Here is a 13810-nt window from a genome sequence, read left to right as displayed (position 1 = left end):
CTATAGCACTGCCACTGATGGCCTGAGAGACAGCAAAGAAAAGGTGAAATGGTAAGGATTAGACAAAATACATTTTGCTTTGGCTTGTAAATTTAATAAATGCATCAGAAAATGTCCCACATTACAACATATATATTTTACAAAAATATTAAATGTACTGGGGTTTCTTACATTTTAAAAAGCAAGCAGTGGAAAACCTTTAGAAAATGAAATAAATAAAAAAACATTCCATCTTTCATCACTACTCAATTTAATTTATATATGGAACAGAAATTATTTTAATACATTTAATAAATAATCTGATCAAAGTAGTAACAAATGACAGTATTTCGATAGTTCTTGGTCCCACACACCCTGTTAAAATAAAATGCACTTTAGTGCACTGTTAGTTTTAAGACATTGCACAGGAATGTAACTAAAAAAAAAAAAAAACCATTTTCCCTTGGGAATGTAAACAGTATAGGCATTATATAATCATGTTTTATTGATTAATTTTGAAATTCATGGTCAGGTACATATGGGAGTGTGGGTCGCTATATAGCTGTCGTAGACCTTGGAATTAGAGGTCGTTCGGCTGGTTGATGCGGGACACGATGGTGGAGACCAGTTTAACCAGCTGCTGCGAGCGCTGCTCACCCGTCTGAAGGACTTCGACGTGATTGGCCTTCTCTTCGCTCTCGTAGTCCATCACGGCCTTGTTGGTTATAAGAGAGAGGGCAAAGACTCGCATTCCAGAGTGGCGGGCCACTATCACCTCGTGGACTGTGCTCATCCCTAAGCAGAGCATTAGAGAACAGAATGAATTTAGATGGCTTTCAAGAATGGTTTCAGGTGTCTTTGTGCTTTGGCAGAAGTCCGTGATTTCATTCATTACAACCTACTCTATCAAATTCTAATATAATTCTAATATAATACAATTATCTACTGTACGTATCATATTAAATGATGGTACGGGATTCTGCTATGGATATTTTATATCTCTTACATTGTTTTTGTCTCATCGTTCATACACTGTATGGACAAAAGTATTGGGACACCTGACTCCATAAAGATATGCTTTGCATGGGATGGAGTGAAAGATCTCCTGCAATAGAGCTCTGACCTTAACCCTGTTGAACACCTCTGGGATGGATTAAAGTGCTGACTGCACCCCAGGCCTCCTCACATTCATCAGTACCTCACTGTACTAACGCCCTTGTGTCTGAATGTGCACATATGTCCACAAGCACAAGTCTTGTGAAACATTTTCCAAGAAGAGTGGAGGGATTTAAAGAGCAAATTGGGACTAAATGTGGAATGTGATGCTCAAAAAGCACACACCATACTTATAAACCAATTTACAGATGTACAGATGAGTTCCATGAGAAACATCAGGTTCTGAACCTCTTCTGTGTAACTATTACATGATAGTATAGGTCACTGCCCCCGAACTTACCCACAGCGTCGGCACCCAAAAGGTTCAGCATTCTGCATTCAGCGATGGTCTCGAACGATGGGCCACCGAGCACACAGTACACACCCTCCCTAATGAATTGAGAGTAGCCGAGCTCTGCTGCCACTTCGTGGGCCAGCTGCCTCATGTGCTTGTCGTAGGCATCCGACATGCACGGGAAACGGGTCCCAAATCTGAGAAAAAAACGGGAAATAGAGCGTGAGAAACACTTACACACCCTATAATCATATTAAGATTCATGATGTGCTCTGGGCAAATCACTCACAGGAACAGCGATTATACACGGTGTACTTCCCCCCTTACCTCTCATCATTGTGTCCACACAAGGGATTGTTTCCAGCAAAACCAGGCATGTTGATGTGGTCTTTTATTATCATCACATCTCCAACTTTGAAGTCTTGGTTCAGCCCTCCTGCGGCATTCGTCAGAATGACCGTCTCGACCCCCAGCATCTTAAAGATGCGAATGGGCATGATGATCTAGCAGAAAGAACAAAGCATGATATAACTTCATCATCTAACAACAATTATTATACAGTAAAAGGCAATGAAAGCACTAGAATGCCTGCTGTTATTAGATAGGAGTTATAGGACCATGGAGGTTTCGGTTCATTGTACATTAATCAGGCTGTTATTATTATTATTATTTTTTTTTATAGTAATCCTACAAATAAGTTCAGTTGTGTATAGGTTAAAATCGATTACAATCAATAACAGAAAATTATATATTTATTAAAAAGAAATATTATACTAATTGAAATAAAGTTCCTGAAGTTCACCTGCTGGATGGGATAGCCTTCATAGAGGTGGAAGCGTCCCCGCATGCAAACGCATGGCTTTCCTTTAAGCGTGCCAAACACCAGCTGACCGGCATGACCAGGCACTAGAGGACACACAGAAGTCATTAACCAATCACAAAGACTTAAAGATCAGAAATAGTAGTCACAGCAAACCTATGACACGTTTCTGATCATTAATATCACGATTATGTAATGTGTAATGTCACCTGTGCTTTGTGGGAAATTTGGGATATCCTTGTAACTGTAAACCTTCTGGTCCTTCAGCATGTCGGCGAGGCCACCGAGGCCTGAACCGCAGACAATGCCCACCAGGGGGCGCACTTCAGCCTGCTTTAGCAGCCAATCCACTACTGCTTTGCAGGCCTCATAACCATAACTGCAAGGCAAGGTGGGAAGAGAAAGGTTAACATACCAAACAATAAAACACAGCTCTCACAGTACCTGTATAGTAAAAATGAGTCATGAGGGAAAAAAGGGAGTGGATGAGAGAGTTTCACATGGCATGTTCTTCAGGTTATAAAGGAGAACAAAACACAACATAAACAGGGATAAACAATCAAAATACAGACAGCATTGATTATTCTGTTTAAAGACTATAAAATTACAATCTGGAAATAAAGAATAGGTAAGAATAACTTTGAAACTAGTAGGCTTTTAAAGAGTCACACTTCTGCACTGAAAACTTGTCATTTTTTCCCCACACACCCTCACAAACACCCTCATACACACACACATAGTCAAATACGGTTAACATTTTTACATTGATAAATGATGTTTGCTCAAAACGCACTCACTAAACACAGCGTCGCAGTATTTAACAGGAACTAAAGTCACATGACCAATATCATACTTAGCAGTGTCAAATTCTTTTCTGCACCCTGTCACAAGACTCTTGAAGTGTCCTGATGCACTCTCCTTCTGGTATTACATTTTACACATCAGAGCAGAAATCATAGCACACGTGTCACAAAGCACAGCACTGCCCTTCCCATTCGTATTTCACTGGAATGGTGATGATTTTTATAGAGGAAACACACAGCGTGAAATATGGTGCTGTGAACGTGATGCCGGAACAGCAATATAATACACTAAAACACTGAACAAACGAAAACAGGACAGGGTTTACAATGTACACAACATGAAGATGTGAGGATTCTTATGAGAGAAAACAAGGCATGGACTTGGAATTGAACGTCTACCTGCACCTACGATTAATTACTATTGACATATTATTTTTAAACATAAACTAAATGGTCACCAGCCCATTGCATCTATCTGTACTTTTTGAAACTCCATTCTGGAAACTTTTTTCAGACACAGAATACAAAGAATAATCAAAAATTCCTGTCTTTATGAACAATCAACTAAATAACAAATTGAAAGCAAATAAATAACATTGTTATTAATATATATATTAAACAAGACAAGATTTGTTTTATTTATTTGTAATAAAGATTAATTAACACTGTTATTATATATATATATATATATATATATATATATATATATATATATATATATATATATATATATATATTCCCTTACGAGGGAAATATCAAGGTCCGTGACGTCGGAGTGACGTGGGGCCGCCTTCCCGTGGGCTCACCACCTGCAGGAGGGACCGTAAGGGACGGTGCTGTGAGGATTGGGCAGCAGTCGAAGGCGGGGGCCTGCTTAGACTGCTGCCCCCGCGACCCGAATTACGGATAAGCGGAAGAAAATGAATGAATGAATGAATGAATGAATATATATATATATATATATATATATATATATATATATATATATATATATATATATATATATATATATATATTTTTTTTATAATAACTGTTATATATATATATTGATATATATATATATATATATATATATATATATATATATATATATATATATATATATATATATATATATATATATATATATAAAACTTTTTTCATTAAAACAAATGAATCTTTATTACAAATTAATATTGTAATTCTATAGATAGATAGATAGATAGATAGATAGATGGATGGATGGATGGATGGATAGATAGATAGATAGATGGATGGATGGATGGATGGATGGATGGATGGATGGATGGATGGATAGATAGATAGATAGATAGATAGATAGATAGATAGATAGATAGATAGATAGATAGATAGATAGATAGATAGATAGATAGATAGATAGATAGATAGATGGTGTGTAAAATAAAAATCGAAATTCATATCAGTTTTTTTTTTGTTGTTTTTTTTTTAGCTATTATTACTAGTTACTATTAGATATTAATATTACTAGTATTGTTACGTCAGCAATAAAAAAAATAATCTGTTCAATTGAGTCTGTTTCCTTCCACATGACGTGACGGAAGTCACGTCGCGGCCCGACGATGGTTGCTATGGCTACCAACAAACTACACTAAATTCCATCCCAGGTTATGTTGTGTTCGTTGTGCAATTAAAATGGATATATATATAAACACAAATACATTTATATAAAACACGTTTTTTAAACAAATCAATTTGTTTTTTAGAAGCTTTTGGACCACAATGTGGTCCTCAAATACTCAACCTGGTCTACCGGCATCATCATTCCATCCCCAGAACACAACCTTTCACTACAACATCGAATAAACTGAATTCCCTACATATATATATATATATATATATATATATATATATATATATATATATATATATATATATATATATATATATATATATATATAAAGTAATAAAATACACGACCTAAACATATTCGGTTTTTTAGGAAACGCTGTATTTACACTCGCCACACGTTTCAGCATCTTCCGCATCGCATGGCGGGTTCGGATGCTAGCGCGCGCCCCGTTTAGCTCCTCCTCCATTCTGTTTTTACCTTTTTATTAATCATAAATAATACGGTATAAAAGTGTTCACTTACTCTCCTGAGGATTCGGGAAGCATTGTAGAGCTTTTGTCCGTAAACTCTATGAAACGAAGTCGAAGTGAATTCTGCCGCTGAATAACGTGCCTGTCCGATAAGCGCCTGTCAGAGTGAATGAGAGGAATTTCCGCTCCTATTTACGTTAGGCACTGTCTCGCGCTGTGATTGGCTAATCCGCGGAGGCGTGTCTTACGTCATAGTCTTGCCTTTTTCTGCTAGGGAGGGGGATTTTCTGGAAGTTTGGGCCTGTGACGCACTAATGTCAAAGAAGGGTATTGTTATTGCTCTGCCCGAAACAATGCAATAGGAAGGAAACATTTGCTCAGTCTTTCAGTGTTTTCACTGTGACTTTTTAATGTTTTTCATATCATATCATTGAGGATTTAAGGTTTGTTTAGTCAAAAAGTATGGAGACATCTGAACATCAGACACCTTAGCGTCATACCCATGTACATGTTGGACATCATGTCTATGTGCGTGTTGGACATCATTCCAGATTTTGGAGTTTGGCTGTAAGAATGTATGCTGAATTTGCACAAGTTAGATCAGTAACTGGAGGTCTGTGGTAAAGTCGAGGTTTCAGTTCGCCCCATAGCTGTTCAGTGATGATGAGATCAGTCCTCTGTGCGTGCCACCTTCCACTAAAGCCTTAAAACACACATTTAACCCCCCACCCACCTAAACAGACACACACCTGTGTTTTCATGGAGAACTGTCATGCTAGAACATGCAATGCTATAGTACATAAAGAGGTGTGCTTCCTATTTCTTCATGAAGCAGCAGTTTGGAAAATAACCATACATGGATGTTATGGATTTTTGTCCACATATATTTAATTGGCTTATTGACCTGAACATTATTGTGAAATAAAATTAGCAAAGTCATTAAATGACATCTTATCTGCAACATCATTGATCGGAAAAAACTCAGCTGCAAAATTTTGCAACTTTTGTTACACAGCCGTGGCTTTCGTTCACAAAAACCCACATTGTGTAAACTGTGCATTAACACGGACATTGTGTCATCTTTGTCATGTGATAGGAGATTGTTTATATCTTGACTTCTTATTTTTACAGGTCAACATATAAACCATCTCCTATTTGCCACCTGATTTAGGTTTAATAGCAGATTACAAATATGTAATATCTGTAAAATACCGTTATTACCTAGAATTCACAAGTTTAGCCAATTGATTTGAGTTTACAATACATTACTCCAAACAGTTTCATTAGAATTGTAGATAAACACAGTGCAAAAAATGCAAATAATAAAAAAAAAAATACACACGAAACCAAAAAGTTGGTTAAAACATGAATAAGAAGTCACTTTAGGACATCAACAGCAGCAGCAGCACAGGCCTATTAAAAAAAAAATAAACAAAAGGTCAACTCCCCTGAGTCAGTTTCCTTCTAGACATGTGTAAGCAGGCACGTTGCAGTGCACACAGGCTTGCTATGGCTACAATCGAAAACTCCCCTAATATGGTACCAAATGTGGTGCACCGTTTGAGGGTACTATGTCTCCAGTAATATGTAGAAATGATGATATTACTGGTGAGATCATATATGATAAGTTGAACTATGTAAACTAACCCTATTGTAATTTACGTATGTAAAAAGCGTTTTTTTTTTTTTAAAGGTAATGAATTAGAGTGTAGTAGAAGGATGATGCAAGACCCGATGTAAATTTCACACTGTAGAAAAAACACAAATGTTTCCACACATTTCTGGTTAACGATGCTTGCACCCACCTACATCGCTTCCTACAGTACTCTTTTCATTCTTAATGAAAGTAGATATGAAAAGAGATTGATTTTGAGATATGAGAATCATTAAGAGTTTCTGAATCTCTCTGTACTTGAATAAAACAGAAGTAGGATTTGTAAATAACTCAGAAGAAGCGTCTATTCGATTGTTGTCTAATGTCTAGGAGATATGAACAGAATTTGTATTACAGTCATGTAATTACAGGCTTCTTCTTCCTCTTCTTCTTATTCATTCGGCTTCTCACATTAGTGGACGCCACATCCGTCTCCACCCCCCCACCCCCACCCCACAGCCACACCTGCATGTCTTCCCTCAACACATCCATAAACCTCCTTCTTGTCCTGTTATTAAAGTATAAACAGGAAATGATACAGCACAGTTTATCCAGTCTAATCCAGACTAAAAACTGTAGAAAACACAGCATGTTCCCAGGCAGAAATCTTTATCTTTCTTGCTGCTGCACATAGACAATCCTACTTGATATTCACATTACACAGGTACTAATAATGAGGTTAAAAAATAAAGTGTGAGTGAGATAATTATGGATAATTATTATATTGACTTGGCCATAATCAATAAAAAAATGTACATTTAAAAGTAATTTTTTTATTGACTATTTAGGAAATTGTAATGACTGCAAACGTGCATTATCAGAGATATGTGCTTATACACAGTACATTTATCATTATGTGAGCATTGTGTATTTATGTGTATTTTTTTGTCCTGTAATCCTCTCACACTGTTTGCATTTTATATTATTTTGTGTGCGTTTGTGTCACACCCAAAAACAGCTGTTTTTTTGGCACCTATAGAAGCTGTATAGAAGCCATATAGAGGAATGCAAATAAAAAAAAAACCTGACTTGATTCGACTTGTCAAAAAAGGCAGCAAAACTTACAAGAGTGGTGTCATTTCTGTCTCTTAATCTGATTGGCTCACTGGGAGGAGACCCTGTAATTAGGTATCCTGTATTTTTTTTATTTTAAATAGGTTAAAAGTCACTTCTTTTAAAAAAAAAGTTTAAAAGTCATAATGTACTTTTGTGAGCGCCAGTGTGCTGAACAGAATGTTCTTTTGGGAGGTTTTATTCATTCTTTGAAGCTTAACACAAAATCTACTCTTGACACCACCAGTAGCTCTAGGGCATGACCTTTGCTATTTGGCATAGTTGTAAACAAAGCCATTCAAACCTGTATGTCTGCATAACTTTTTCGTCTGCATAATTACATGTTGTCCTTGAACTTCTTCTCCGTCAACTTTTTAGATATTATAACTATATAATATACAGCTATTGCATCAGTGTATACTGTTGTTCATCAAATTTGGTAAGTAAAACTGAAGTAAATTATAAATGTCAGTGAAATGCCGATGAGAAAGGAACAACTTGCCTAATTCCAGTAGCTCTAATGGCTATTAGAGGCTTTTACTTGCCAGATTTACAACAAATTGTTTTTTTGCATATCTCAACGACAATATGAAGCTGGGGTTAGTCATTGTACAGCACCCCTGGAGCAAGAAGGGTTAAGAAGCGCCTTGTTAAAAGGCTGACCTTTCATTTAGTAACCCAAAACGCTTTTTATTGAAGAGCTTTTTTATTGTTGGTTGGAGAGGCAACATTTATTGCCATCTTTACAGGTTGGTGGTTAAATTGTCACGTTGTGCCATGTAAGCTTTTGGAAAACCCCACAAATTTGTTTTTGTCTTAACTTAACTTAGCTTAACTTTCATCTGTTCGATTGACCATTTCATTGTGTTCATAAAGATATAATCAGAAATCAAATAAATAAATAAACAATAATAATAATATTAAAAAGTCAAAGAAGAAGAAGAAGACAGAACAGAACAGAAGAAGAAAAAATAATAGTTCACAATGATTACCAAAGTCTAGACAAAGAAGTTTTGCATTAACTATTAAATGATACGGTAAATCCAACCAAAAGTCTATATGACTTATTTAAACTTTTGGGGGATGTTTTTTGTCAACAGATAGACCTTATTTAAATACTACTTTTTTTTAAAAATACTACTCTCTTGAGTCACTCTCTCAGCGACAGTATGAAGCTGGGGTTAGTCATTGTGCAGCACCCCTGGAGCAAGAAGGGTTAAGAAGGGCCTTGCTCAAGGGCCAACCTTTTATTTAGTGACCCAAAAAGTTTTTTTTATTGGAGAGCTTTTTTAATTTTGGAAAAAAAAAAATCTAAACAGACTCCTTTGATTAAACATTGCCACAAATTTCATCCTGAAAAAAAAATCCCAGATTTCACACAATGTCCTTAGTGTTGGTTGGAGAGGAAACATTTATTGCCAACTTTACAGGTTGGTGGTTAAATTGTCACTTTGTGCCATGTAAGCTTTTGGAAAACCCCACAGATTTGTTTCTGTCTTAACTTAACTTAGCTTAACTTTACTTTCACTTGTCCGATTGATTTCATTGTGTTCATAACGATATAATAAGAAATCAAATTAAATAAATAAATAAATAATAATGATATTAACATTAAAAAGTCAAAGAAGAAGAAGAAAAAATAATAGTTCACCATGATTACCAAAGTCTAGACAAAGAAGTTTTGCATTAACCACTAAATGATATTGTAAATCCGACCCAAAGTCTATATGACTTATTTCAACTTTTGGGGGATTTTTTTGTCGACAGATAGACCTTATTTAAATACTACTTTCTGTTTGGCCTTGAGTCACTATCAGGGATGACAGGTGCATTAGAAAGACAAAGCAACCCAATCAAGCTGTTAGATAAAAGTTCACCAGCAGAAAGTTCTCATTGCATACTTTTCCCTTCCCTCTCATGTGTAAGCGATTACTTTGTGCATTTTGTCTGAAGGTTAGCAGATAATGGTCATTGCGTTCTTTATCCTCTAAGGGTGTCAAACATGCCTGAGAACAAGCATGCCTGTAAGCATTTATACACATTTCCCAGGTTGAATTGGAACAACCCTAATTCAAAAAAGTTCTCACACTGTGTAAAATGTAAATGAAAACAAAATGCAATGTTTGCAAATCTCATACATTTCTATTCTAGTCACCATAAAACAAAAAATCATATTAAATGCTTTAACAGAGAATACTGTAATTATATATATATATATATATATATATATATATATATATATATATATATATATATATATATATATATATATATATTACTCTTAACCTTATTTATATACTTTTCTTTTTCTATTTTTTTCATTGGACAGTCGTAAAAAATGCCACTACATGAGTATTTGACAATACAAATAAAAATTTGTTTGAATATATACTATTTTAAGGAAAAGATACGGTCATTATAAATTTGATGGCTGCAACAGGTCTCAAAAAAGTTGGGACATGGCCATGTTTACCACTGTGTAACATCATGTACTTGTACATCTTGAACTGAGGAGATCAGTTCCTGAAGTTTGTTTTATATTTTTGATGATATTATGTAATGTAAATGATGAGATACTCAACTGTCTTTTTTTTTTGTCAATTTTATGTTGAGGAACATAACATTCTGAAATTGTTCCACAAATTGTAGGCACAGTTTCACAGATTTGTGAAGCTCTGTCCATCTTTACTTCTGAGAGACTCTAACGCTCTAAGATGCACTATTTATCACTCAATCATCTTACTGACTTGTTGTCAATTAACCTAATTAAATGTTTCTCGAACTGTTTAATTTTAATAACATTTACTTTTTTCAAAATTTTTTCCCAATTTTTTGAGAAGTGTTGCAGCCATCAAATTTAAAATTGCCTTGTTTTTTCCTTAAAATGGTACAATTCCCCGGTTTACATTTGATATGTTTCTATGTCCTACTGTACATAAAATATGGGTTTATGAGATTTGCAAATCATTGCATTCTGTTTTTATTTACATTTTTCACAATGTCCCAACTTTTTTTGTAGTTGCAGTATATAAACGCAATATACAATTCGAAGTATTTATATGCTAAATCTGGACGCATTGTACGTGTGTATGTGTTTGTGTGTCTGTGTGTCTGTGTGTGTTTGTGTGTGTGCGTGCGTGCATGCGTGCGTGCGTGTGTGTGTGTGTGAGTGTGTGAATTGGTGTTTGGTTGTCAACAACATCTGCTTCACCAGCATTGAGCTGAGTCAATAGCAGCTTAACATTAGAAAGACAGTGGAGATGTTGGTGGCTTTCCTCAGTCACCATCCCCCATCCCTTCTTTCTATTGAAGGTGTCAGTGAAGAGCAAACACCACTTCAAGGGTTCAGGTTTTCCAATCTATAGCTATTAGACTTTATAATGAGCCATAACATCTTATATTATTCATTTGTAAAACCTACCATTTTGCTTTTTTTTTGCAAATGTGTAATTATTTATCTGCTTATTATATTAGACTCCTCTAATAATATGTATTTCACCAATTTGAGATATTCAGTGTTTTTGCTGCATTAACACTTTAAGTTCTCTTTAGAGCAGGGGTCGCCAACTGGCGGACTCTGGTCCGAATCCGGACCGCAAAATTCCCCCGGTCGGACCGCAAAGCCTTTTCACATAATCAAATTAATATATGCCAAATGCTATTTTCTAATAAATCCAAATTTGTATCAGGCACATCAAGGTGGGCTCAGTAGAGCTGTTTGGGTCCTACGATGCCAAGGGGTCACTACTACAGTTATTATTCTTACTGTTTCTACGATCAGACTTGCAGTTGAGCGTGCAGTGAAGACAGCAGCGAGAAATGTGCAAAAGATGAAACTTTCAGTGAGTAAAAAACAATGGCGTTCTCAAAAATACGGAAAGTTAGTGTTTGTGTTTCTGAATGATATTGCTTTCGGTATTTTATCAATATTTGTTTTCTGTTTTTTTAACTAGTGAGGTATGCATTCATTACTTATGATCTGGAATCTCGGTTCAGCAGAAACAAAGCACTTTTGCTTTTCCTTTTATGTATTCATTTTTAATGTGTCCATTAATTTATTTAGTCTGTCAAACATCATCAATTCATGTTTTTAGGTATCTAATTGTCCGGACCTCAGCTGGCGAGGAGGATTCATTTACTGGACCTCATGGATTTTCAGTTAAAGACTCCTGCTTTAGAGGTTTGATTCTGTTGGTTCTTCCAGCCTTCCATCGATCTATTGATCCATTCATCTATTTAAAATGTACTGTGGCAGTACGAGCAGCCCCAACACCTGCGCCTAGTGTCCCACTAAACAAGATGGGGCCGCAGGATGATGCCAAACCATTCCTGAAGCTGTTTCGGTGCGTGGCCAGCACTGGGAAATGGGCGGGCTCGGAGTGAACCCTCCACTTTCTGCCGCTCCTTTCAGTGGAAGCCCAGCCCGCCTCGAGCCATCGGTTCAGTCACGAGACAAAACCCTCCGATATGCCCTGGACCAGGTAGGAGTAATCGATGGTCAGCACGTCCAGCCAAATAGTGCACTTTCCTATCCTTACTTTGCTGTTATTAAGGATAAATTATATAAAGTAATGCAGGACACTCAAACCGGAGAGGAAACGCATTCGCGATGATGTGCCTAGATGGTGTGCGGCATGTTGGGAATGTCAGCTGGCCCTCTACCCTTAATCGGGGTCTCCTTCGAAAGAATTGGCATGGACCTCGTCGGACCATTAGAGCGGACAGCACACGGACTTTGCTTTGCATTGGTTTTAGTAGATTACGCATTGCGATATCCGGAAGAAGTGCCCCTCTGCAGCATCTCTGCACGCAGTGTTGTGGAGGCACTCTTCCGTGTTATCTCCCTAGTTGGGATCCAGAAAGAGATCCTGACTGATCAGGGCACGGCTTTCATGTCACGAACACTATGCTAACTGTACGGGTTATTAGGGAATAAGTCGATCTGCACCAGCATATACCACAGTCAAACTGATGGCTAAGTGGAGCGATTCAACTGAACCCTCACAACTATGATCCAGTCGTTCGTACATTGGGATGCACGGAACTGGGATAATCAGCTTAAGCCCCTGTTATTTGCAGTACAAGAGGTCCCGCAAGCCTCCACAGGGTTTTCCTCCTTTGAATTATTATATTATAATTATATTACACGGTGGGTGGGAGACATTGACAATGAGGTGCGGTGCACAGATAGAGGCGATGCACTTCAGGTGTACCACCTCAACCTCCTGAAACCATGGAGGGAGGAGGTGCCTTTGGCAGAGTTGCAACAAGAGTTTGCGTATGTGTTACCCCCCTACCTGGGCGGACAAACCTCATAGAACACCAAATTGAGATCTCCCAGTGTAATGGTAGTCGCTCATACCGGCTACCCGAACACAAAAAAAAAAAAAACGTGGTTTTGGACGAACTCAAGGCGATGCTTGACATGGGGGTAGTTGAAGAGTCCCACAGTGATTGGAGCAGCCTGGTGGTCTTGGTGCCCAAGAGTAATGGGTTAAGCCGATTCTGTGTGGACTATCACAAAGTCAACGCTTTGTCTAAATTCGACGCGTATCCAATGCCTCGCAATCGATGAGCTGCTTGATTGGTTGGATGCAGCTCGCTTTTATTCAGCCCTGGATTTTAAGCAATGGAAATTGGCAGATCCCCTTGACGCCAATGGCAAAGACGGCTTTTTCCACTCCGTTCAGTTTACACCAGTTCGTTACACTTCCGTTCGGTTTGTTTGGGGCCCCAGCGATGTTTCAACGTCTCATGGATAGAATTCTCCGGTCCCATAACGGATATGCCGCTGCCTACTTGGATGACATAATCATATATAGCAATGACTGGCAGCGGCATTTGCAACAACTTGAAGCGGTCCTGAGGACCTTGAGGTGGGCAGGGCTCATGGCAAACCCAGTGAAGTGTGCGATTGAGCGGGTGAAAGTACGGTATCTGGTTTTCCACTTGGGTCATGGGCAGGTGCGCCCCCAAATTTATAAGATGGC

General features: G+C 37.4%; 1 protein-coding gene across 1 annotated transcript; it reads right to left on the bottom strand.

Moving 5' to 3' along the window:
• Window positions 1-72: 72 nt before the first annotated feature.
• On the bottom strand, window positions 73-5318 carry LOC310717223 (purine nucleoside phosphorylase-like). The gene is made up of 6 exons (XM_083524950.1): window positions 5166-5318; window positions 2459-2628; window positions 2232-2335; window positions 1757-1932; window positions 1436-1626; window positions 73-774 (listed from the first exon to the last, which is right to left on the bottom strand). The coding sequence occupies exons 1-6, from the start codon at window positions 5186-5188 to the stop codon at window positions 560-562; spliced, it is 879 nt and encodes a 292-aa protein (XP_083381076.1). The 5' UTR covers window positions 5189-5318; the 3' UTR covers window positions 73-559.
• Between the last annotated feature and the right edge of the window lie 8492 nt (window positions 5319-13810).

This window comes from Silurus aristotelis (assembly GCF_946808225.1).
Source record: "Silurus aristotelis genome assembly, chromosome: 22".
NCBI lineage: Eukaryota > Metazoa > Chordata > Actinopteri > Siluriformes > Siluridae > Silurus > Silurus aristotelis.
The sequence above is the reverse complement of the archived record's forward strand: the minus strand, read 5'-3'. Positions and strand labels throughout refer to the sequence as shown.

Coding starts and splice junctions, on each gene's coding strand:
- LOC310717223 (XM_083524950.1), bottom strand. CDS start 5,188: ATGCTTCCCGAATCCTCAGGAGA. Junction 1,933..2,231: donor AAGGCTATCCCATCCAGCAG/GTGAACTTCAGG, acceptor TCTTTCTGCTAG/ATCATCATGCCCATTCGCAT. Junction 775..1,435: donor TTTGGGTGCCGACGCTGTGG/GTAAGTTCGGGG, acceptor TGCTCTGCTTAG/GGATGAGCACAGTCCACGAG.